This window comes from Thermobia domestica, chromosome 11, assembly GCF_964235325.1.
Source record: "Thermobia domestica chromosome 11, izTheDome1.hap1.1, whole genome shotgun sequence".
Taxonomy (NCBI): domain Eukaryota; kingdom Metazoa; phylum Arthropoda; class Insecta; order Zygentoma; family Lepismatidae; genus Thermobia; species Thermobia domestica.
The window spans coordinates 14,885,910-14,913,767 of record NC_137464.1 but is presented as its reverse complement, the minus strand read 5'-3'; the positions used below and the strand labels follow the sequence as shown (position 1 = coordinate 14,913,767).

Genomic DNA, 27,858 nt, shown 5'->3' with positions numbered 1-27,858 from the left:
ACTATTCTATTATTATATTATAGATGTCTCCTCCGGAGAGGGCACTTTCAGAGCTCCGGGAGGAGACAGTACCCCCCTAAAAACATGTCTGGAAGAAACACTGATGGGGACCAGTTACACAGCAACAGCTCCAGCTATGTGAATGAGCACATTATCATCCTGGAATATGGCACCGTTGCCCGGAAACAACGTCAGGTCGGTACGACGCACACGGTTCCCCAAAATAGTGACATAATCACGGACAGTGATACGATTGGTAAGAAGCAGCACAGGATCTAATCAAAACCAGGATATTGCTGTCCATAGCATCACAAAGTGACCTCTATGTATCACAGTTGGACGCAGTTACTACGAATTGTACGCTTCTTTAGGCGTCTCCCACACATAAACACGATTCGTGATTAAGATAAAGTGAATAATGACTCATTAATCCATATCACATGTTTTTAGTCATTAGTGGTTCCATGTTGCAAGTTCGCGACTCATTTACGTCATGCTGAAGTGTTATGGTTCCTTATGAGCGGTTTCACCCGTGCAACTTGAGTCGATGCAAGCCGTGGAAGGTGCTGCTTACGTTCTTCTGTCACTTGCACTGCAGTCCCACGACGATTCGGAGTGACTATCCGCTTTAGTGTTTGACGGAATCTGTCACTAAAAGCTTTCTTCTGATCATTGTTCCTCTTAGCCGGTGTGGTTTCGCAGTGAGTTTTGTAGAATGGTGCTGTTCCTCGCGACACATTCAGCACAAGTAGCACATTTGTCAAGCTCGCAGCTCATAACCGAGCGCCAACAATTTGCCCATATTAACAATCAGAGAGGTCGCCTATTTACACTACCACCGTCTGCTCACTGCACACTGCCGTTCTACAGCTTTTCACGCAGTACGGAGCTTGCCCTAACACAGTACTATCAATAGCCCGGAGCTGCAGTCTCCGCGTGAACGTTTTCAATACAGACATTTGAAGTGCTTCGAACTGCAGGTGTTTCTAGTAAATTATAAGGATCTGTATCTATGCCATGACAACCTGTATGAATGTATGTTCTAAACATGGTAAGCTTTGGCAGAATTAAATCCCTGCTCGAATGAAATTGTAGTAGTACTTCTAGTTTGATTTTACTTTTGTAATCAATTTGCTACAAAACTATTGTATTTGAATTGCAAATACTAATTAAGAGTGTAGGTTAAGAATATGGGTGCCAGTTTTGGAAAAATTACAGGCCAAATTTGTTATTTCACAAAGAAAGAGCAATGTTTATGTGAGAAGCTCCATCGTAGCTATGTATATTGTTAGGCACATGTCTTTCAGACGACTTCTGGCAGGAGCACATGTGGTTGGGATCTCACGTAGGTCCACCTCTCATATAGCCTCAGTATTGAAATGAACGCTAAATCTCAATCGAACCAATCATTGTTTATCTGAGCAGCAAATATGTACCTTAAATATCAACATAGATACAGCATCAAAAATTCCCTTCATTGTCATGCAATTGTCAATAACGGATTGTGACTGTAATTTTTGACAAATCTTTGTTTATGCGAATGTCCATCATCACTAACAAGCCCACTCCGTCTACAGATATATCTCGCAACATCGCATCGGGCGTCCACCAGCATCGCCCGAATAGGAGTAGATACAAAGTTAGCCTGTTGCATCGCCGGCATGTAATCGTACCCTGTGAAACTTGCAGTGACCATATTTCGAAAGCCTCCAGTCTTTTTTTTAATCTCTTGTGTGTAGTATCACTGTCTCTTCCCACATAGAGTACAATATTTCACACGAAACATTTTATGAGTCTGTATGTTAATTCATATATGTAGCTCTATCCATCACGACTCTGGAACTTACTACAAAAATAATTAAAACTTTTCTGACCAAAGTATACACACTTATTTAGTAAAAGTAAAATACAGCTGGGCCCGGTTTCGACAACTTAACGTTATCTTCATCAGACACTAACTGAAAGAAATATGTTCAGATTTAATTACTTGACGATCTTGGTGTAAATTTAACCCCGAATTACTAACATGAATTTTACTATCAATAACACTTACCTGCATTTTACTAGTAACCCAGGTATGTTAAATGGTTATGAAAAATATTGCGTACCAAAATTATAGTAAGAGTTGAAATAAGTTTAGAAATATATCAGTGTACATAATATAAGTAATTTCTAGATGTTCATTCGCAGCAGTTATTACATATATCATATCGCCAATCATTACAAATTGAAATGCGGCAGTTTTCGCACACAATTTTCGTGTTTCTATCAACCGTTCTATCACACAACTGACGTTTGATTTGTTTTATGATCTGACTTTTTTAAAGTGGCTTTTCTTGTGCTTTTTCCATTTCTTTCCTGCCTTCTGCTTCGAGGGTTTTTTTTTTTTTTTTTTTTTTAATTGAAGACCGTAGCTCTTTTCGGAAGGACCCCCGACAGACATTTATGCCAGTACAGTTTGGCGAACTACAATCTGAGCTCAAACAAAAATTTGCTTCTTCCGGATTTCTGGGCTATTTTCTGGTTATTTTCAGTTTTATTAAATAGTCAGGTATAGTGCCAATTTTCGAATATTCTTCAATAAGGAAGGAAACCAAAGGTTATCAAAAACTCCTTCTATATCTATAAAAAGGACTAGTACATATTTATTTGCATAACTTTTTTTCTTTTACATTGTCTACTAATCGAATAATTGCATCTTCCGTTGACTTCCCAGACCTGAAACCGTATTGTAGTAGATATTCTTTAACATTTCTATACTTTTGTATTCTATTCAAATATAGAATTTATTATTATAGAATTATAGAATTTATTATTTTTGGTTTCTCATTATTTTTATCAATAGTTTTGGTAGAATGGATTATAGAAAGGGAAAGCATACCCAGGACCGGCCTAAGGCGCGAGCGACGTGTGCGGTTGCACACATAAGATTTTGAGAGGGGCGCCAGAATGAGAAAAGTATTTAAAAATATATATGGCAAAAATTTAAATTTTCACGGAATTTTGAATGCAAATTAGCCATTTGAATATGTTAATAACTTTTGTTCAAGCAACAAAATGTAGCTTGAAAGTACAGTAAAGATACTGACTCCAAACACTCCGCTCCGTTGTTTTGACAGAACTGAACAGTTGTAGATAGTATACATAATAATCAAGAATGGTGGAGAAAATTTTTTCAAAATTAAAATTAATTAAAAAAAACTACCTAAGGTCTAATCTTTCGCAAGAAAGGATCAACAACCTTTCAATTTCGTCCATTGAAAATGATATTTCATCGTCATTAGTTTATGATGCACTAATATAAACCTAAAGCTAGAAAGGTCCACTGCTAAGTGCATAATACAGATTATTTAAATCAATTTTCTGTAATATTTTTTCTTGATATTTTTCACTACTACTATGAATTTATAGTTATGTTGATGTACCGTACCTTTTCTAGAAAAAATAAATACCAAAGTTTATATTTCCGATTTTTTCGCAGATTTTCTAATGTACTGACGTAACTTCTTTACATATCAATATATTAAAACTGAAATGTATTTTTCATGAATAATACTAAATCAAACAAAACTTATGTTGTAGTTGAAAAACGTGTCTGTTATTTTCTACCAGACAAAACAATAAACTGAGTAAAATAATTTATTAAGAGCATGTATGCTCTTTACACCAGTACAGTACAACACGCCTATTGTAGTTTTAAAAAGTCAGTTAAAAGAATTAATACTAGAAGTCATTTTAGAAAAATAAAAATAATAAAAAGTTACTTAATACTTTACCTTAATATTTACTATTTATTACTGCTGTTAGTTTCAGTTTTTGGTTTTTAATCCCTTTAAAATGTCAACATCAAATATTAGGTTCCGACAAATTTCAGTTATATAACACCCATACCATTTTTGAGGATTTTCTAATATCCATTTTCATTGTAAGGGGCGTCAAAACTCATTCGTGCACGCATATCATTTTGCTCATAGGCCGGTCTTGAGTATACAGTCACCATACTATCATTACCAATCGCGCTTCCAGCACTAAAATCATGAGTATCTTCGAAAAAACATGTTAAGAACTGCTTGTCTTAAAAAAATCTGAACCTCCATTGTCGGAATTACAATCATCTTCGTCCAACCAAGTTTACACAGTATCTCCAAAGTTACTGTCCGATGTCCGGTTTAAACTATTTATAACATGTAGGGGTAGAATCTTACTATTTTTGCTATGTTGGCATCAGAATGTAAAAAAGGCCTACTGTAAAAATCCAAACCGCAACACTAAATGCAGTTACACACCACCTCAACCACCATCCTGCTCGATTTGGAAGTTTTCAGTTTACAACACCAACAATCAATGGCGTATTTATGGAGGCTTCCGCGACTTAAGCTCCGTGTAATTTTATTTCCTATTTTAAAGTAAATGAAATATATTGCAGAATTTTCACATTTTCAGGAACAAAGTTAAGCAAAGCTTCTTCCGAAACAAAATCGTAAATACGCCACTGCCAGCAATGAACAGTTATCTCCTCCAGTTTAAAACCAGCAATGAACAGTTATCTCCTCCAGTTTAAAACTACAACGAGTCAGGAGTAAGTATACGGAAGACATAAGCATTGCCAAACTATAGTTTAAAAACTAGTACTATTTGAAATTCTCCCCCTAGAGTTATTGGTAGCGTCGGATCTTCGACTAGGCAAACAAGGAAAGCCGACTAGGTCCTCAAAAGAAAAAATCGACAGTTGGAACAGTCATATATATATATATATATATATATATATATATATATATATATATATATATATATATATATATATATATATTATTACTCTGAAATAACAAACGCAAATCTTATGTCAAACCGACCTCACAGTCCACACTCAACACTGATCAGAAAGCATTGAGTGATGTCAGCTACTAAACTACTGTCCCAAAGATACCTTTATACACTGAAAAGTAAATTTGTTGCTAAACAGTTTGTAGATAAAGTAAAACTATCAAAAATATTCTGGGAGGATTTCATTAATGAACAACTTACTACAAGTTGGATATAATGGCATGAAGGAGGCCTTCGCCATAAAAAAAAACTTAGGTCCGCAAGATGTCACTGGTTACTGATAACTCCATTAGTGTTCTAGGGCTAATTAGGTCTGCAAGCATTCCTTGTTCTATTCGTGTCCCTCAATTTTATCATCACAGCAATACCATGTAAAGGAGGCATCAAGCTGTACCATTTGTGTGTGTGTACTAGAGACCTGCACGGGCCGGGCTCGGCCCGAGGCCCGAATCCCGGCCCGCTGGCTGGGCTTGGGCGGGCCGACTCTTATTTCTTTGGGCCGGGCCGGGCTTGGGCGGGCTGACACTGATTTCTCTTCAGGTCGGGCCGGGCTGGGGCCGATTATTTGCAATCCTTTAATAATTATTGACTGTCGTTAAACGATAATTGGAATAAAGTCAAACGTTGAAGAAGTGTGTCCGTGAAAAATGTTACAAAGAATGCAATAGCTATTTACGGTTTGTGTTGCTTAGCGGCTCCACCTTCACTATAAAGGATTGCAGGCATTGCGCGGTAAATTGAGCTCTGACCTTGACCTTCACTGAACCCAAAATATAACAAGAAGGGATGGGAAAGTTTTGCCTGTCGCTAAACAATATTGCCGTCTTCACTTTATGCTAAAAATCAATTGAGTTTGATTTTTGTTACAGGAAGTGGAGTTTTTGTTCTCTCGGTGACAGGCAAAACTCATGGAAGCAATGGTACCATTCGGGATGCAAGCGTCAGGTTGTCAACCAGAGTTTAGAAAATGTTTCTGAGGGTTAGGTCAAGTTTAATACAAGATTTTGAAAAGATTGGGGCTCGAGCTATTTTTTTAAAAAAAATATGGGGCCGGGGTCGGGCCAAAAACTTTTAAAATTTCTCGGGCCCGAGCTGGGCTTGGGCCAAAAAATTTTAAAAACTTATCGGGCCGGGCCGGGCTCGGGCCGAAAATTTCCAAAACTTTTCAGGCCCGAGCTGGATTGGGCTGGATTGGGCTCGGGCCGAAAAGTTCGGCCCGTGCAGGTCTCTAGTGTGTATATGTGTAAGACTACCAAACATAAAACTACTTTAATCTGCGCATGCGAGCTGCGAGCTTCGATAGGAAAGGAACGCCCCTTCCAATCTGTTTCTTCAACTCTGTCAATGTGTTATGTGCAGAGTTAGTATTCACTGAAATTTAGTTACGAAGGTTTGCACTTTTCTTTTGACAAAAATATGTTTGCACTCTGTTTTCTTAGCTAAGGAAGGTTGAAAGTGTTTGATGTTTCATTATGTTATATGATGAAATTTTTAAAAGACTTATGTGTTTTCAGTAAATGAAAATAACATTGTACATATTGTTAGCAGATAGCTACTTGTTTCCATTATTGGGGCCACGGTGGCTAAATGGTAGAGCGTTCACTTCTGGTGCTTAGTGTCCCTGGTTCGATTCCAGCTCACGCCAAGTGAACTTTGTGGTGGACAAACACCGTGCTCGTGGGTTTTCTCGGGGTTCTCCCGTTTCCTCCCACTTTCTTCATTCCACCATTTCACTCATCTCTCATCATCACCGTCTCCTTTAGTCTAACCGGCATAACCGTGGGACGTAAAACTCAAACATTTCATTTCATTTTTGTTCACATTATTTTCACAATATGTAGATCAAAGTATGCTACACAAAAGAAATGTTTGCTTACGAAAGATACATACATACTTATCGTACGGCATAAACGTAAGACAGAACATCTAATTTTAAAAAAGAAGTTCAAATTTCAGGTCGCTCCTGCTCCTGGTTCTCGATTGTCATGGTTTGTGAATTCATAGGGCTGTGAGCGCGCACAAAAGTACGTAAGCTGCATATTTAATAGATTTAATTTGTTTGACCCTGTAATAGATATGATCAAAGCCATAGCATAAAGTAGGTATAACAATAGGCTTGTAATTGGTTCAATTACATACCAGTACACAATGTATAATCATAGTACAAGTTACACTTTCTCTCTCAGAAGTTCATAAAATATTCAATTCCCAAAACAATTGGAAGTTTAGTTACCTGTGAATAGGAATTTTCAGATCTTCTAGATCAATTCAGGGAGATTGAATCACATGATGATTGACAATCTGATCCATTTAAACTAATTAATTTCAATGAACTAGTAATTGTGCCTTGTATTGAAAGGCTAATTGGGTATCGTTTTCTATCCCTATCTATCCAACACCATTTAACTCTTCTAATGAAGAGAGAGAGAGAAACTCGTAAGTGATTGACATATTGTTCAACTAACGCTCGTGCCGCTATCAAGAATTTGAACGTATTATGTAACGATATGGCACATTGTACAGGGTGATCCAAAAGTCCCATCACCTTTATGAATCACGCAGAATCACTTTAACTATGAAGGAATATCTAGAAAATAAGGAAGGGCTGATTTTATCGCACAGCATGTACTCACAAAATGACTTTATTGGAGCTTTGATGGCTCAGCGATAGAGTGATCATCTCTGTTGCGTGAGATCCCTGGTTGGATCCCAGTTCAGTGCCGTGCCGTTGAAAACCAGCGCCCGGGGCGAGAGTACACGACGGCACTCCCTACATATGAGTGAGATTGACAGACCAGTCACGAAGCACCACTATGGTTACCGCGAAGCGTAAGAAAATTTTCAAAAATAAACTGTTTTTCCTTGATTTTGAGCAGTTTTCATTACTTCTTTCCTTTCATTTTTTATATGTGCAGATGCATTTTTCTAACATGACTAGCATTTTTCCTCTCTTTTTTCTTTCTTTCTTCTCTTTTCCTGTAGAATTTTTCGCCTCTTACTTCCGCGCCTGGACCCCACGGCACGGCACTGTCCTAGTTCGCACCAAATAGGCTTTGTGGGAGACAAACAGAGCGTGCGTGAGTTTTCTCAGAGTTCTTCCGTTTCCTCCCACATTCTTCACTCCAACATTTCATTCTTTAACATTCTCAGCCGTTTCTCTCAGCCTCGACGCATAATCGTGGAAGTTTCAACTAAAAATGACTTATTTCAGAGTGTGCGTTTCAACTCCGTCATGTTCAAACTACAGTATAATTCGACGCCAACTGCGATGTGCGTTTCTCCGTAACAGTAATGTAAATGTATGCAAACTACAACTTTATAAAATTTTCTGCCGTGTTATAACAAGACAGCTACGCGCTGTGTAATATGTCCCCGTAATGAGTTATCGGACGAGGGAAGATCCGAATTCCGTGGTGGCCATTCCAGAGGCGTTGGTGACTGTGTTATAGTCATTATCTGTAAACATCTCACTCAAATAGGAGATCCGTCACGGCTATATGGTTAACTTGCCGTCATCGATACGGGAGACACGGGTTCGATTTCCGACGGGAGCTCATGTTGTTCGGATTCCACGTTAAGCTGTAGATCCACATTTCATACAGCCTCGTTGCTGAAAGGGACGCTAAAACACTCAAATTAATCCTCACTCACATATTGACTGACTGTAAGTGCATAATGTGATAGTGTACCAACTTTTCCGCTATTGTAAAATTGTCCATTTCGGAAGGATAGGTTCATTAAATACTCTTCAGAAATACGTTTTAATGTCCTAGTAAATGAGCAAAGCTACTAGTTTCTTTGGAGTAGTTAAACCATTGCAAGGTGTCTTATCTGGTAACACTGCAACAAGAATTTAATTTAACAAACCACAGAATATACTACAGTCCACCTCGTTGGCCTAGTGCCTAGCACTCAAGCCTTTGGTGTACCTACTCTCTGGTTCAATTTCCGGTAGGAGAGAATTGAGCGAATTTCGGTGGTTCAGATTTCGTTAAACTGTAAGTCCACTATGTTTCATACGGAAGCAATGTTGAAAAGTAGGCTAAACCTAGAAAAAACAAAACACAACATCTTTTCCCGGGTCATTTGCCAGCTTGTATTCTGACAAAATGACTTGATAAAAATGTCTATAGGCAAATATTTCCATTTTATCGTGTTACTTTTTATGTCACAACTACATATAAAAGTAACAAAATATCACATGCTTTCTTTGAACGTATAACTAACAGGATAAATTTGTACTTAAATAACATTCGAAGCGTCCCTATTAATCTCACTGATCTCGAAAACTGGACACTAACATCGGTCGTTTTCGATAATGTTTACCCGTAAGCCCCCCAATTTCTTATCCTATGTCGACGGGGGATGAATTTGGACTTAGATGGCATCGGTGATGTCACTATTCATCTCAGCGACCCCGAAATTTATTAATTGGATACTAATATCTGTGAAAATATCGCCCCTCAAATCTTACCAAAAACGTGCTAAAACTCTAAGTTAAGCCAGGGTTCACTTAAGTACCAAAATCGAAGAAAATCAAGGCAACAGTCTGAGAGGAATTAAACCAAGGGCGCCCATGTTGTGGTTTCCAAGGGGGGCAAGTGTAAGCGACGTTTCAAAAATAGTTTCAAATTTTGCTGTAACTAATGTAAAAATTCTATTGAATTTTGGATATTCTGAAGTACAATTACCTCTAGGGGGGCAAGCGCCCCACCTTGCCCCCCCTGATGGGCGCCCTTGATATTGACGTCTTTTTTATATAGATTGTACTTTAAATAACCCGAATTAAAGTCAGGTAGAGTCTGTTTGAGTTACAAAATGTGTCACCATTTTGGAGCAAAAAAGAAATGGCGTGTCTAAGAAATTACGAAAATTAATATTTTACCTGCAGTAATAACGTAATATGTTTCATAGTATAACGTTAATTTAACTGTAAGAGCTATTATATAACATTTGTATAATACCTTTTGCATCAAAATAGTGATCTAGTCCCGGGCCGGGGAACCTAGGCCCCACCAGTTTTTTGAGTGACAAAAATAATTTAAGCGAATATTTATATATTTTTGAAAGTTTTTAGTAAACTCATGATATACCTTTTATAGTCTGGGATCTGGGTGCCCCTCCCCCCAGTTTTTACCTTCTAGATCCGCCACTGTCTCTCCGTCTAAGTTGGCTACTTTTCAATGCAATCTTTAGGTGTCAACATACGCAAGTTTTATTCTATATTATTATCACATTTTGTCAGAGAAGTAAACATGTATAAATTTAACACTGATTTCGTATATTATTTCGTAGGTTGGCTGACATAGCGACATTTTAATATATATATATTTTTTTAAAATTAACTTTGCTTGAGATACATCACTATGTGGATTTAAGTAAATGTATATTTTGAGATATACCAAATTTTTTGAAGTTCTATGAGTGTGTTATTATTGAGTTTTGAGGTGTGGCATTTTGTGAGGTGATAAATATGAAGCCTGTCCGGAAAGTAATACCATACATTTTATTGTGAAGCGACTGTATGTTGCAGTGCGCTCTATCTGCCGGGATCGATAGGGGTGTAAGTCAACTACCGAGCGAGTGCTTACACAGTTGTCTCTGAGTTCTTGGAGGTGAAGGACGGCCTGCACGGGCCTCTGTTTCGTCTCTTGTCGTGATGTAGCAGTCACTGAACGACGATGCGCGATCAAGGATTGTGTGTAACTTGGCACGTTTGAGGCGGAAACTTTTCCATTGGTGCAACAGGCCTTCGGGAATTGGTGTTTATCACAAAGGCAAGTCTAGACATGACACAAGGCATTTTCGGGAGACCATGAAAAGGTCCACAACAAAGGCCGCGCTGGACGCCCTTTTAACTCCTCGAACGACGAAAATGTGACTCGTGTGAAAGACCTTTTGCAAACAGGCCATTGAATGAGTGTTAGTTTAACAGCCGACATGTTAAGTATTCCAAAAACTTTCGTCCACAAGATTTTGACAAGGATTTGCACTGGAGAGCAATGTACACGAAGCTTGTTCCAAGAATTTTGACCGACAACTAAAAATCTTGCCGAGTGGAAATTTGTCAAGATGTTTTAGAAATCTGTGAGGATGACCCTCACTCTTTAGATAATGTTATCTCCTGTGATGAAACGTGGATATGCCACTACGGTCCTGAAACGAAAAGTCAAGATTCAAGTGACACACCTCAGCAGCGACCCCTGCCCTCAAGAAGGCTCAAATGAGCAAAACAAAGATCAAAACGATGTCCATTGTGATTTTTAACATTAGGGGGCTTGTCCACCGTAAGTTGTACCTCCCAGGACAACAGTTAACTCTCAATTAACGTAAAAGTGCTTAAGAGACTGAGAGCAAGGATCCAACGCGTCAGACCAGACATCAGCGGCGATTAAAAACTTCATCATGACAACGCGCCAGCCCATATCGCCTTCGTCGTGACCAGCTACCAGGAAAAATCTAACGTGGCAACACTGCCTCATCCACCCCACATTCCCAACTCGGCTCCCGCAGACTTCCTTTTGTTTCTCCATTTAAAATTCTCCTGAAGGAACTTAGTTGCAGAACAATTGATGACGTGAATACAGTATGTGAAATGGCTTTAAATGCACTTCCTGAATAGACCTTCCAGGATGCCTTCGCAGATTGGAATTCCCGATGGCAAATATGTATTCCACGCAGGACGACAGTATTTTGAAAAAATTTAATGTACAGGTATTATAATTTTTATATTATGCGAATAAATTCCTTTTTTTTTCTTTTTTTTTTTTTTACACTTATAGACTTGGTGACATTACTTTCCGGACATTCCTTCTATACTCTCAAACTACCTCAAAGAGGAAATAACACAATTTCGAATCAGATGAGACACCAATAAAAATATCAGTGAACCGACGAAACACTATATAGGCCCTATATTTTAACTGATTCTTTGAGATACGTAGGGGGCCGCGGTGGCTCAGTGGTAGAGCATTCACCTCTGGTGCATGGGGTCTCTGGTTCAAACCCTGCTCCCGCCAAGTGAACCTTGTGGTGGACAAACACCGTGTGCGTGGGTTTCCTCAGCGTTCTCCCGTTTCCTCCCACATTTTCATTCCATCATTTCACTAATTTCTCATCTTTACCGTCTCTTTTAGCCTTGCTTGCATAATCGTGGGACGTAAAACTCAAAATTTCATTTCATTTTTTTTTTGGGATGCCTAATTTTTCTGGTCTCAAAATACATTACATACCTAAAAAAAAGTTGCATATATCCATAATCATTACCATACATCAGAAGTGTCAGTCTCTCCCAATGAAACAGAGAAAGTAACGAGCAAATGTTTTGTTTAATTGCATTAGAATCCCAACTCAATTACCTAATTGTTAGCATTTGTTAACCGACCTTGTTTTTTAAAAAATAATGAAAATCAAATGAGTCTATCATCTGTTAAAACACTTTTCGTTTTCAAAATCAACAGCTGCAGTTGTTTCATTGCATTGTTTAGTGTTTGTTTACAATATGTTCAGATAGGTATCTGTGTTGTGTAGTTTTAATTAGATAAAATACCTGATCTGTTTTAATTGGATTCAATTTGGAGCTAGTTTCAAGTCTCCTAGCTGGATGAGTAGAAAATCACTACAAGTAAACATACCGTAATTATATATTTGTGCTAGACAAGTTTAGGCACTTCACTTTTTTTTTTTTAAATTTACAAGTAAAATTCAGTGTTCTGAATGGGAAGACATGTTTATAAGGAACAAAATTTCCGCAGGCGGCAGAATTAAATACTATGTAATACACCTGTATTTTAGATTAATAAGTGTACTACCAGCCCCGTAACTTAGATTTTTTTTCTGGGGGCAAGCATTAATACGCTTATTTGCCCCCCCTAGAAAAAAAGTTGTTTTTCTAATTCTTGGGCCCCTCTTTCTATCTTTCTCATACTCTTTATGGGCCTCCCGGAGACTGTGGTCCCTCCCTTACGGCAAGGTCTGCGGGGCCGTTAGTTATGCCCCTTGGCCCGTTCCATACCTGACAAATTAATTAAGGGGACATTATTGACAAATCTCAAAGCTATACGAGTAAATATTATTTCTAGGGCCCCTAATAGTAGACATTTTTACTGAAATGGGCCCTAGAATTATTTCATTTTTTACTCATTTTTGTTTTATTTACCTTTTGTGTGCTGTTTTGTTAATGTAATGTAATGAACCTGTTTGATGCTTCATTTATAATTTCATGTTCGTATCGTACATGGAGCAAGAAAATTTTGTCTTAAAGTGGGTCCCCTCTCGGCCGGCGGGAAGCTTTCCTGGGGGGTCGTTGCCCCCTGCTCCCCACAAGTTACGGCCCTGGTTACTAGGGATGCGCACGAGACGAATCGAGACAGGATTTTCCTGACAAAATTCGAGTCGAAACAAGGTTCTTCCAATAGAGAAATATACATTTTTCGAGTCGAGACATCACATTTACAGCACATTTTCGAGACGAGACAGCCACAAATCTTGTCTCGTGCGCATCCCTACTGATTACTAGGGTGAATCATTACAAGTGATTTGCGAGAATTAAAATACGTGAGTGCATATGAAAGATGACTGTATTAGATACTTTTTTTTTTCCTTCGGCTGTATCCTGAGGTGAGCCCCAGACGCCAAAAGTACTTTTATTTTTCAAAGGAGCAAACAGTGGATATTTTTCAAACTTTGATCCCCTCTTGCGAAAGATCCAACAAACAACCGTGATCGCACTCCTATAATGAATGATCAATCTTACAAACGACCAGAAAACCATCTCTTGCCATCGGAATTGAGCATTGCCAGCAATACAACCACCACACCTCTCCGATCAATGCCAATACCCCCTCAAGTGTTGTTATTGCTCCAGGCTCCACTTAACTAGACAGAACCCCAACATGTAACAACCATTCCTATGTTCAACATTGAAGGGTAAAGAGACCATCTAACAATTTTGAAGTGGCGCAGGAGTGTTTTTTTTTTTTTACTCTTTTTTACCTTTACAAATTATATTAGTACGATGAGTATGTATGGGCCACGAAGAATCTAAACCACAGAACATATTCTCTATAATAATATACAAAAATCACAAAGAAATGTCTATCCTTTAAAATTTCAATTTTGTTACCTAAGTACTTACCTAAATCAACTCTTTATATATACGTAGATGTACATCCTGAAGAGCACAGAAGTGTCCTCAACGTTTATATCCTCGTAACCAGTTCTTCCTGATCAAAGACAAACAGATTGAAAAGACAGATCAAAGAGGAACAAAAAGGAATATTAGAAAATACTAAGGACCCAAGTAACTGAGGATCACTTGGTAAATCACAATGTCCGACTGTACCATACATAGGTGCATTTACACGGGGCGAAACGTTTCGAAGCATGGTTAAATCTGTCATAATTATATTATTTAAAATAAATATTTCTTGTTGAAATCAAACTTCATGACGATAGTAGTTAAATTTACTAAGCTGGCCTTCTATTTGAATACTACATTGATAAATCATGTTTAGGTTGCATTAGTTTAAGGTCACATGGAAAGTGTCAAAGCAAATGTTCAAACAAATCCCAGCATGAAATGCTTGATGGTTGCCAAATACAAAAACTAATTTCTCGAACAGTAGCGAACGAACACCTATTCCATTTAGTTAGTTATCACAATTTTGATGTTAACACTAGTCTTGCCTTCTGTCACAAACAAATTCCTTATCATTGAAGATGGAAACAAGTTTTCTTTAAAAAAAAAATAACAGATGTAGAAGAAAAATCAAAAAATAAAAGAGTTAGTTGCACTAGAATTGTAAACTGATAAATTGAGATTGAAGCTCGATATTGAATTCTATAAAAAGGATTACCATCTTTCCTCTGCAAGTGTGTTTGTTTTATCTTTCACTAACACAATAGGTTATTATTTAAAGAAACAAGACACAACGAGATTGTATTTATAGTGTCCATGCCTTTTTGAGTGCGCCTCTCCTTCTTGTTCATGATGGGATATACTTAAAGTAGTGGCTTTTAAGATTTATTCTTTCTGGAGAAAGGGGGCAGTAAATGATGTCAATGCACGGGACGGCAAATGTCTAGGGCCTACCCTAACCGGCTTTAGAATTTTTGACGCTCTAAGAGAAAAATGTTTCGGTGCCTCATGTACAATCACATTTTCACTCCGTTATCCTACTGTTGGCAATTGTTTAAGCATGAAATAAGTAAAACTTACGTCCAATATCTGTCACTATTGCATTCATAACTAATCAATAAGCCAAATAATTTTTGAATTCGAAAAGTACTTTTTTATCACCGTGAATGAATGAAGTTATAATTTTAAAAATTCACTCATCGCACGGTCCTTTAGAATTTGTCGCCCGTAGGTGGCTTTCTAGTTCACCTTTGTGGACAAGCCGGCCTATATATCAATTAGTTTTATGGTTAGCAACTAGCAGTATTACAGGGTACACCCTGCAAACGAGTTTGGTTTGTTCTTTAATAAAACCACACTCCTTAGCAAGCTAAATTTTACCAAACCTAGGCTTAAATAGCGTTTTACCTAAAATAAAATGTTATATAGATAGATAGACAAGTGCATGAGATTTATTCAGGCTAAAACGATCCCGTTTAGACTTTTTTTTCGAGCACTCAGATACCTATTAGGTCTATAAGGGACTTTACTAATCGATTTGGGTCCTCGGTGAGGTCTAAATGGGACTTCAGATAGATAGATACCTATTAGGATGAATTAACCCTTTTAGAATTACCACTTTTTGAGATAAATTTTAAACTTTCACTCAAACAGCTACTGCTTCCTCACAATATATCGTAGGATCATGGTTCATACCTCGTTTCTTTCAAACAGGATTTGGTGGGAGCAAAATCCCTTGATATAAGTAAAATTTCGCGCATTTCGCTGATTTACTACTATTTTATTGATAAAATCTATAGAAATTTCAAACTCAGGGGGGAAATTGCCCCTCCCTGCCCCCCTAAATGACGCCCCTGCTTTCAAAATAGATCATAATTTCCAGCGGTACCACTCGCTTGTTTGTATTATACACCACAAACGGGAAGATCTGAAAAAAACGGGAGATTTTTCGGAAAAAATTTAAAAAATTTGTGCTTCCCTGGCACGGACCTGGATTCACGTAGGGATCTCAGAAAAAATTGCAAAATATCCAATGGTATACACAATCCGTATGCAAAGTTCCAATCTGATATCGTGAAAACTAAAGGCGTGAAAAATTTTGAAATTTGCCTTGAGAAAAAATAAAAATGTCTCGCCCCCACTTGGCGCCGCCAAATTGACCATCTGGTTCCGAAACGCATCTGGGGCTTTCTTTGGTCCTTCCTCGGCTTGACTAATAAAAAAATCATGTTATAGGACCTAAATAAGCGGTCAGAGACGATACTGCTCCAAGGTCACACGAGTTACCAAAAATCCTAAAAGGGTTAATGTCTGAAAATAGAAACTATTTAAGTTAAATTTGTCAAGTAGAACATTATTTAGTATTATTTTAGCGATATTGCTTTCCAAGTACAGATTAGTATTTTGTATCCTGAGCATTATACTAACCGGTTATCTCAACAGCACTGTGGGTATTCTATCCAGCAAGGATAATACCCATATTTACTCTCACAGGAATAAATTTGGGACCGATTTTTGGCTTTCATATCTTGAGATCAACTGAATGTATTACGTCCATGAACGAACTTGATTAATAGCTCTTGTCCCCCTATATCCTGGTCAAAATTGATGGTGGTCCACCAAATAGTTCTTCAGATTTTCTGTCTCTCGGATGGACGGACGCACGGCCTGACAAAAGTAAATACATAAAAGAGCTTCTGGTAAATCAAACTCTTTAGAAAAAACAATATCAAATTTCGAAACTTGTAGTTTGTCATATCGTCTAACAGGACAGTACATTACAACAGGCAAAGGGAGAAGTATAATAGCACACCTGCAATACTAGCTCGATAGTATAATTTCAACACTTATAATTATACAGAACACTTAATACTTTTACTCGTAGGCTTATGCCACTGTGTAAGTTTCATATTCCTGCCAGTTTAGCGTTTTTAAAAAACACGATTATCAAGTTGTAAAAAAAATGCTGAATTTTTGGCAAATAAATCTTTAAATATTCGATTTGAAAATGAATATAACGTTTAGTAAAATTGTCGAATGCAATTTCTATATACAGTGATGGTGCTAGAGAAGAGGTAATGGAACAGAGTCCCCAAATGACCTCGTGTGCCACCCAGACATACAGAGTGCCATTGTATCATACTGCATTGCATTGTATCATAATGTAAGTGAAGTAATTTAAGCCTATTTATTTTCAGCATACAAAATTAAGCGGCCCTAAAAAATGTCTTTACCCCTCAGGTTGCCCTTCAAGAAATTTACGCTGGCGTCATACCAAAAATAAGGGTAAGGTAACCCATATTGAGCACGACTGGAGAAATGGCTTCAGTGAGAATCACGTAGTTCCGGAGAAGGGGATTTCTCCCTAGGCAGTTCCCTGAAATCATTACTAGAAACACCGATATCCAAAACTCGTTTTCCCGGGATGTAAGGCGGAACATGGAACTCGTAAATCTTTAAAATCTTCAGTTCGATTTTTTTTTTTTTTTTCATGATTACAGGACTTCATTGTCTCCTATCGTACCTCGAAAGTAAGAGAAACAAGAATTTTCGGAAACTCAAAAGAATGGATCAAACTATTTCAATCTAGGCCAATAATTAGTTTTGGGATCAGGGGCCACAAAGGTTATGAACGGAACCTAAACTGAGTTTTCATATTTTCTACGGAATAAGCACGTCATACTGAGTTAACTGATAGTGTGGGTTTGGTTACACTATACAGGGTGGCCCAAAAATTAAGTATACAGTACCGTACAGATCATCTCATTGCATTTTATATCATTTCTTATTGTTATCCATCAGGTAGACTTAGTTTCTTTATTATTATTTGTTCTTAATGTGTTTTTACTTACATCCAGGGGGTAAAAGTGAATCTGGAAAGGTAGGGGGATGCATGACGTCACGCCGTTTCCCATGCCTATCTTTGCCCATTGTAATTTTTTTTTAGAAAGTGGGAGGGCGCTACAGATATTTTCTGGACGTAGGAGGACGGCGTCGCCCCGCGTTCCTCTGCACTTTTACCCCTGCTTACATCTTAAGCTTGGAAGAGTCGAAGCAAATAAACCTTATAAACTAGAATTATATTTGATCAATACAGGGGTGTATACCTACTTTTGGGCCACCCTATATATAGTTCTCAAGATATAGGACCAACAAGAAAATATTTTGATTAAAATACATTAGGATCTTTTGATCGAAAAACAGAAAAGAGTTTGGGTAAGTTTTAGAAAGCAATCCTTTTATTCCAGTATAGTGAGGGATATAAAGCCACCTGAAGATTTCTTAGATTCGCTAGGCAAAGCGAAGCTAACTTCACAAGACTTCAGAATCTTTTCACATTATCTAAATACGTTAGCTGTGGTTTTTATTTTATTTTTTGTTTTTCATATAATAATATAACTTTTCTTCCTGGATTATGGGTTTTGAGAAAAGCATCCTTAGCGTACTTCCTGTTATAAAGAATTCGCTGAGTCAGTTCCATTTCCTGTCTTAAGAGCCATTTCACGTTCTTCTCTTCAACACGAAACGAGAGAATACCTTAGGCGCCATCTTTTATGCTTAATTTTTCTTTTTTTTATGAAAGAAAAAAAGAACGCAAAAAGCAGCAACTCCAGAGGAAAGCATTAGCTTTAATATTGAAGTTACTTAACTCGTAATGAATTTGCTGTGTTAAAACATAAATACGAGTTTCTTTTTTTGTCATTTCCTTTTCTTTTTGGTAGTCTTATCTCTTCTCATTTGCAATAAAAAATATTCTTTCCATTTCCCATTTCCTCTTTTTTACCTCGCAAAATCCTTATCTTCTGAGAAAAATAGAAAAACCAGTTTCTCTACATCCATCTATCGGCCGGTTGCTCAACTACAACTGCTTCATATTAGCTATGCTAACGGATTTTTTTTTTAAAGAAAATGGTTTCGAACGCTAGAAGCAAAACTAAAGTCTATTTGTGTGCTGTAGCCCCTTATTATTATATAAGCTTCCAGAAGGAAATTTCATTTCTGTTCTGTGCCGTGCTGAAGTCAACCAACACCCTCTGTAGGGAAATTTTTGAAGTTTTCAACTGCTTTCGCACGCTTAAGAATTCTATTATCTACACGAGATAGGACATCACTTAAAAAAAAATAAGGATGCTGGAAAAAAATAAAAGTAGCAAAAATGGAGTTTGGTTATAAATAGGGCTTCTTATTTGTAAACAAAAATACCGGAACACAGAGTTTAAAATTTATAGTCCCTTCAATGTAGGTTACGTTTAGGCATACCATTCGAAATAATTATTGAAAAATTATAGTTTATTTTTTCACTAATTTTCTTCTTGTTGTCCTTCAAAAGATTTGCGCTGGGCGACATGACAATATCCCACTTAGCATAGATGAATTTCAGCGGGGCCAACAGAAGTAATTGTTAAAAAAAATCAGTTTTTACCATTTACTTATAAATTAGCGTCCGAACATGTCATAAAAACAGTGCAAAAACACAAACCAACATGTGCTAGGTGACCCACTAAAATGCACGAATGCTATCTAACGATAGGTTTTGGGATATGTATGCATTTAACTGATCTTGTGTGCCTGAAACATTTTACTACAGTAATCTTGTTTCTTGTTTCATTTCAGGTCCTCTAGACCCTCAGAATGACGCAGAAGAGGAGCTGTCAGAGGTGAGGCCGTTAGATGTTCCTTTGAACGTTGATTTGTCAGAAGAATCCGACTCCTTAGAAGAACTGTTTCTAGAGCAACAACGCTACCGAGCGACTACCGTTGACTACGCGGCCGAAGAAGCCAATCTTCCGTTCGAGCTTCACTCCGAGGGACCAGTCAATGACGATGAGGATGGTGATGATGATGATGAAACTGAAACAATACAACAAAGCGGTGCCTCAGCGTCCTCCTGGTCACAGGTCAACAAACAAGAAGAGAAGAAGAAGAAAAATTTGGTGTCTAAAGAGGAAAACTCAATAGACCAACAAGTAGAGGCATCCCAGCAACAAAGTGAAGAAAGTGGTGAAAGAAGTGCAGGCATATCAACTGAGAATAAACAAAGTGATAATCAAGTGCATATGGAAGAACCAAGTGCGAAAGGACAAAGTACTGAAATTGACGATAAAGACTCCAGTGAGGAAGGTGATGAAGAAGACGAAGAAGATGATAGTAGTGAAGAAGAAGATGAAGACAATAGTGATGATGAATCGAACGAAGATGACGACGACGAGGAGGATGAAAATGAAGATTCGATGACCAGTACTATGACGTCACTTCCTGTAGCGACGACTACAGCGCCACCGTTAATGTTGACGGATAACGAAGAATACCAAAAGCGGTTAGCCTCGTTGCGTGCTCTGGTGTCCAAGAGGCGAGGTCCTCATAATGAATCCCAAGAGGCAGATTTTATAGGAGTTGCCAATTTGGATAGAATGCGTGAAGTGCAAAAAAGGACGGAGATACCACAAAAGGTAAGTCAGTCATTGTTTCAAATGTTTCAAACAGTATAGCCTGTTTTGTCAACAATTCTTAATGAAGATTTAAAATTTGGAGTCATATTTGTTAATTTACAGGTAAAGTACAAGTTCTGTTCGGAAAGTAATGTCACTAAGTCTACAAGTATGGCAAACATTTGTTTACATAATAATAACAATAATAATACCTGTACGTTAAAATTCTTCATAATATTGTCCTCCTCCGTCAATACATATTTGTCAGCAGGAATTCCAATCTGCGAAGGGATCTCAGAAAAATGCGATTAAAGCCATTTCACAAGCTGTTATCGTATCGTCAATTGTTCTGTAACAATGTCCTTTCAGGGGGGGGATTTTTTTTTTTTTTTTTTTTTTTTGTTTGGCTCAGGCCCGTCTTTCAGATCCGGCATCTGAAACTTTTGACCGGAACGGGTTATCATCATTGCCATTTTTTTTCTTATCTTTATTGGGTATCCATGTTTGAAAGGAAAAAGGTGAAAGAGGGGGGGGATTTCAAACGGGGAAAACAAAAAGAAGTTTGCGGGCTCCAAGTCGGGACTGTAGAGTGGTTGGGACAAAGTTTTTCCACTTTAAATGTGACCAAGTACCTGCATCACGACTGGTACTATACAAGAGACGAAACAGAGGTTTTCGAAATTACCCGTCCTTCACGTCTGGCAGCTTATGGGGCGTTTACACTTGGTCGATTTAGTCGCACGACTAAATCGACTCGCTGCATTTGCGACTAAATCGAAGCAACTAGACCGAATGAGATCGATGGATGTGTTCAATTGTTTCAACCGAAATTGAATGCTGCTTGTCGACTCGCTCTCCTCTGGTCGATTCGAAATCGACTGGCAATTTTAAAGATGTCCAAGCAAAAAGTAATTGGTACAATTTGCGGTGTTATAGCAGAAAAAAAATAGAATCGACCACAGAAAATAGAACGTCTTTCAATTCATTTGCTAGTCGATTAGTCGCTTTCGATCAACAAGCGATTAAGTTGAAGTCCTGTTTACACGGTCGATTAAGTTGAAAGTGACGTCAATTCAACTGAATCGAACGCAAATCGACTAAGTGTAAACGCCCCATTAGAGACTGATCAAGCTCGGTCTTTGACTTACACCACCCATCGATTTCGGTCGATAGAGCGCGCTGCAACCTACAGTCACTTCACAATAAAATATGTGACACTACTTTCCGGATACACCTTGTATACTAAAATAATCCACGAAAAAATAATAGTATTTAAGGACCTTATTTCAGGGACGTTATTTAGTGCTACAGTGAGAAATTAGCCCTTTTTGCGGGAGTTTCAGATTTATATACATTTCAAGCAATAGGATAAAAAATATACCAATGAAAAACATGAAAATGTATTTACATCGGTGAGTCTTACCCTTCCCCAAGCTGATGCTGCTGCCTTGTTTAGTAGGATAAGAATATGTACATAATCATCTGTAGAAATAGAAGTAGCCATAGAAACAAACCAATTTTATACCACATTTCTAACATATCTTAACGCAATCAATTCATTAATATTAGCCTAAATCAGAAATTTTCAATCTGGGGGTCGCGACCCCTAAAGAGTCGCAAGAGGGTTTCGTGGGAGTCGCGGAGATAAGCGGAAGAGATAAATATAACTGGAATCTAATACCAGAAAATATTTTTAAATATTATTTTTAATTTATTCTGATAGACATATTTCTATTTTTATACATACGGTTAAGAACAACAAAAAATAGGCCTACCAAACATCTTCAACAAATTTTTTATCAAATGACCCAAACTTAAGAGAATTATGAAATTTTAAAATTTTCAAATGGCCTCCATTTTGAAAGAGTATAACGGATCAGATTTGATATTTGTAATATGAATGAACTGTCCAAATTTAGTTTTAATCCATTCGCTTTAAGGTAAGTTACTGTATCCACTATATACAAGAAATGGGTTCTACTATTATAGAAATAGATAGATATCGTGAGATCTCCGTAATGCGTATGATAAAAATACCACACAAGCTGCGGTGGCTCAGTGGTAGAGCGTTCACCTCTGGTGCTTGGGGTCCCGGGTTCGATCCCAGCCCCCCAAGTGAACTTTGTGGTGGACAAACACCGTGCTCGTGGGTTTTCTCGGGGTCCTCCCGTTTCCTCCCACTTTCTTCATTTCATTCATTACTCATCATCACCGTCTCCTTTAGCCTAACCGACATAATCGTTGGACGTAAATCTTAAAGTTTTTATTTCATTTCAAGCTTATTACAAACTAGAAATTATAAGGGGCTTGCTGGCAAGGGGATATGATAACATGTGGGTCGTGTTAGGAATTAGGTTGAGAACCACTGGCCTTCATCGGGTTGCAAAGCACCGTTTCTTGACAAGTATACGACGTCATGGGTGCCTGTAGAAAATTTTCTAGAGAAGGCATCTTCATGGTTGCTACCTAGGTATATTACGTCTGTATTTAATATACTAGTGTGCTATATTACATTTAAATTTTCGAGAGCTATAGGAGTGGGTCTCCCTACTCCCCATTCGGATGCCCATGTACGACGTACAAAGACGGATGATTATGTATAAAGATAGATGCACTCACCAAGTTTCTGGTACATTCTACAAATGTGTGCGCTTTTGATCATCTGGTACACATCCAAACAGTAATCCAGTTCCGTCCATACATTTACTATCAGATTTTGTGTCAATGTCCATCACAGCAGAATTGATGCGTTCCTACAGTTCTGGCAGCGTTATTGGAATTGGAGGTACATTCAACGTAAAGCCACAGGAAGAAATCTCATGGCTTGCAATCTGACGACCTGGGGGAGCGTGGCAACTGTGCTTTGAAACTCGATGAACCGTTTAGGCTAACCCTGTATATCAACAGAGACGTACGTAGGCTGGGTCCAGGCGTCTAGACCCCCTCCCCAAAGTCTCGACCTTTCTGTAAATTTTAGGTATAATTTAATATAATTTATCCTTATATTAAATTTGGATCCCGAAAAAAAGTTTCGTACCCATCTCGAAACAAATTCCTGTGTACCTGTCTGCATCGTTTTTTTTAGTAAAAAAAATCAAAGTGTCTCAAGCATGACAATATTAAAAAAAATCGATATTGCGACAATATCAAAATAATACATCGATAATATCGTTTATTCGATTGTTGTAACGTTTCGATATTTGAAAATATCAACAGATATACGTATATTCCCGATAGGTAATTTCAGTTCAGGTAAATTTGCAATACCAAGGTTGTATTAAGGTTACACGTTCGTTATAATTGCAGTAGCAATTCATCATTATGTACTTGTGCTTTACGTACATCGTATATTGCATTACTTAAAAGCGGGTGCTACCTTTATTGGACCTTGTATACTTATTTTGTTTTCTTTAATTGTATTGTTAGACTTATACATTATAATAATGAAGGAATTCACAGTAACAATCATATATATGAAATTACGATTAGGTATACAGAAAAAACAGATTTTAAAAGAAAATTAGGTTTAGTTCCCTAGTAGTAGGGACAACTTGCAAAAGGCTTGCTGTAAGCTAGAATTGCAAGTCGGCCAAGCTTGCAACCAGTTTGATTGGAAAACGTGCAAGTACACCGCAAACTGGATTCCAGTAACAAAGTTACATGGGGGCAACTTTGCATTCAGTGTTCTATTCAAACTTGATGCAAGCCTTTCTCAAGTCAATAGCCAATGAACGGCCAGTGATGCTATGACGCTCTGCGAAAGATCTAAATCATTGTTTCCAAGTACAACAAAAGGCAAATTTTATGCAAGTGCAAGCGTAGAAAACCAAAAGCCAAGCACACACCAAATGGTCGAAAGCTTTCTTGCTACTAGGGTTACTAGATGTAGACAGTAAACATTAATACGAAACAGGTCTACGTAAAAGAATGTCAGAAAAAATATGAATATGTATGAACAAATGGTGGAACAATTACACGTTATGTCTTGTATATAGGGGACATGATGGCTCAGTGGTAAAGCGTTTACCTCTGGTGTGTGGGGACCCTCATTTGATCTCCGGCCAATTAAGTTTGTGGTGGACAACATCGTATCAGTGGGTTTTCTCGGTGTACTCCCGTTTCCTCCCACATTCTCATTCTACTGACTTTTCCATCATCGTTTACTTGCCTTATTAATCACCCGTCTCCCTTAGCTGAAAGGACATAAACGTGGGACGTTAGACGGAAATATTTCACTTCATTTCATTTCTGGCGACCTGATGACAGGCAAGAGCGCCGATCCTGGGGGCGGGACCCCCAAAGCTTTTGTGGGCCCCCTAGTATATTTATGAATATACAATATTTGGCATAATTTAAGTACAATATTTCTTAATATCCTCATATACATACCTTCTGCGTCTGAGTGCCCCCTCCCCCAAATTTACAGAGAAATCGGCGCCCTTGATGACAAGCAACCAATATATTATCACTTCTCATTGCAGTGAAAAGACGGTACACTCCAATAAATCAGTTATTTAATTAATGTGATCTTGTGTTCAACTTCAGATGGCGCTGTATAATAAAATAATTATTTGTTATCTTGTACTATACAATCTACATTACTATACATACTATACAATCTTCTAACAGTTTGCGCCCTTCTCCTTAAACTTGCAGTATTATCCCTATATGGGGAACCATTGCTTTCAGTATTATCTATGATTTTCAATCTTTTGTTTTCCACAAATTACATATTGCTGTACTGTTGTTCTATATACAGTATCTATTATACAGTATTTGTGTAATATATATGTTTTATCTTTCAATATAGTGTTGTTTACAAGAATGAAATAAATAAATAAATAAAATGTCTCATATATTGTCGCTTCGCTTTAATTTTTGTTTACACTGTTCGATATGATTATGTTTTCAGTAAGCGTTGCCATGTTTACTCAAACTGTAGAGGAACGAAAATACGCTTAACTAATATGGAGAGGGGGCAGGACAGTTTTCCAGGAATGTCCACATACTATGTTTACTTTATCAACAATTATAACAAATCAGGTTTAACCAGAAAACTGCAAATGAAGATCCAGATAATTGATTCCGTTTATCGCATATTGTTAAGTTATTTTGTTGAATCGGCGCTGTGAATTCTAAAAGCTAGCCAAATATGTTTATTTATTTATTTATTTATTTGTTGTGGTAGGTTTCTGCCATCTCCGTGACTCATTTTACTACCAACCAATAGCAGTGATTCTTAAAACGAAAAGAAACACACGAAGGTCACGTTTCTTTTGTCCTTCTTTTATTTTTCTCTCCTAAAAAAATCAAGGACAATACAGGGTGCATCAAAGAGGGCTGTACAGCTTTAGAAACTCATATTAATTTATTAATTTATCTTACAGACATGTTTTCGATGTCGTTTTGCAGCAAAATATATCAAGTTTTGACTCATGTAGTAGTACGCTAGTTCAAAAACAAGCCACCGCAAGCGCTAGCGGTAGTTGCAGCAAAGATGTCTGCCTTTACTGGTTCCGAGCGTGCTAGTTGTGTGTTTTGGTTTGAAGAATCCAAGTCAACGAGAATTGTGCAACATAATTTTAGTACAAAGTACGGTAAAGATCCTCCCAGTAGGCCTGTTATTCATCAGTGGCATAAGTGTTTTATTGAAACTGGATATTCGGTAGGACAACAAATCTGCAGGTCGTCCCCGTACGTCTAAAGCAGCGTTGCCAGATCTAGCATAATGATGCTAGATCTAGCATAATGATGCTAGATCTAGCATAATTTGCATGTCTTTAGCATCTAGCATCTTGCTTTTAGCATCCTGCCCAAATCTAGCATAATTTCAGCAAGTTTATCAAAAAGCCGTAAAACTTGGAGATGAGAAAGAAGTTGGTCGGGAGAAGAAAAAGAACGGGAGAAATGTATCTTCTTCCATTGATTCATACACGGATTAGAAACGGCTTTGGGCTTTTTTTTTTTTTTTTGTGGCTCCACCCAGGGTTTTCTAATCCTTTAACTGCGAGGCATGGGCGGAGCTATGGGGGCCATTCTTCCCCGAACTTTTTGACAACTTCACCATCTTTATTTTTAACTTCATGACCATCTTTATTCCTGAAATGAAAGGTCCGAGACCGACCAAAAGCCCCCTTCCCCCCAGCAGACAATTCTCAACTCCGCATATACTGCTGCGAGGTAATTTTCTTTCAAAATATGTAAACAAACACTTTGCATTCATTTATACGATATATACACCATTGAGTCTGGCAACTACTGCACTAGTTTAGTTGAGTTAAAGCTTTGGTGCGTGAAGTATTGAGTTCCACGCATTCTTGCGCTCTGCGTATTTTAAGTTACGTTATCGTATCTCAACTTCGTTTTTTTAAACTTTCTTTTAAAACTCTTGAATTAGTAATTATGAGGATCTAGCATAATTTCGATCAGGTTTTGGAATAATTCGGAGCTGTGAGTCTGGCAACGCTGGTCTAAAGACATTGTAGAGCAAGCGAGACAAAGCTCTGTGGACAGTCCTACAAAATCAACCTGGCGTCCTTCTCTACAGCTGGGCGTTCCACACATGACAGTTTGGCGTATGTTGAGAAAACGGTTGCATCTCAGACCATACAAATTACAAATGGTGCAACAATTTAAAAAAAAAAACACTGATAGAATTGCTCGTAAGGAATTTTTGGCGAGAAATCGATTTTAGGTATGATGTGTGCTGCATCACCAATGGAATCCTCATTGAACCTCTTTCGGTTGAAGGTAGAAAAAAACTTGGATGTATTTTGCTACAAACTGACAACCAAACCATGTCTGTAAGATAAATGAAAACAAATCAATACGAGTTTTCAAAGTTGTAAAACCCTTTTTGATACCCAATGTATATATTGTATACACCATACAAATTCAACCGCACTTATCCGATCTGGATCAAAATTCGGATGATGGTAGATCTCGACAAGCTTAATATGTATATGAGAGGCGTACTCACGGTGGGGGATTCCGAACTAGGCCCGTATTCAGGGGGGTCTAGGGGGACGGAGCCCCTTAAACTTTTGCTGGCCTCCCTAAAATTTTCATGGTAGGCATGCAAATGAACTATAATATGGTTGGATCGGATCCCCTCTACATTTTTGGGCTGGCTACCGGCCTGCTCCGAACCCCCCAAAAAGATTCCTAACTCAACATGTCATTTGAACTCTTTCTCAATAAAAATAGTCTTATTCAACAGGGAAATGATTGGTGTAGCATACACTTTGATCTTACACTTCATCTGTACTCTATCATTTTTTCATCTATCATCTATCATTTTTTCATACTCTTCTATCATATCTAGTTCTATCATTTTTTTCTGAAAATATAGATGGAAGTATATTGCAATTACATATCATCTTTTCGGTGCAGAATAACACTTGTTCAATACTGTATAGATGTAGTGGCTAGTATTCTACCCATCTCAAAAAACAAAAAAGCTTGCGC

General features: G+C 37.7%; 1 protein-coding gene across 1 annotated transcript in view; it reads left to right on the top strand.

Annotated features, from left to right (window-relative positions):
- LOC145664842 (uncharacterized) overlaps positions 1-27,858 on the top strand; it is a 332,279-nt gene that overhangs the window by 183,325 nt on the left and 121,096 nt on the right. Inside the window, exon 4 of the mRNA XM_081731852.1 lies at positions 19,577-20,412. Coding sequence (XP_081587978.1) covers positions 19,577-20,412 — 836 coding nt within the window. The remainder of the gene's footprint in view (positions 1-19,576; positions 20,413-27,858) is intronic.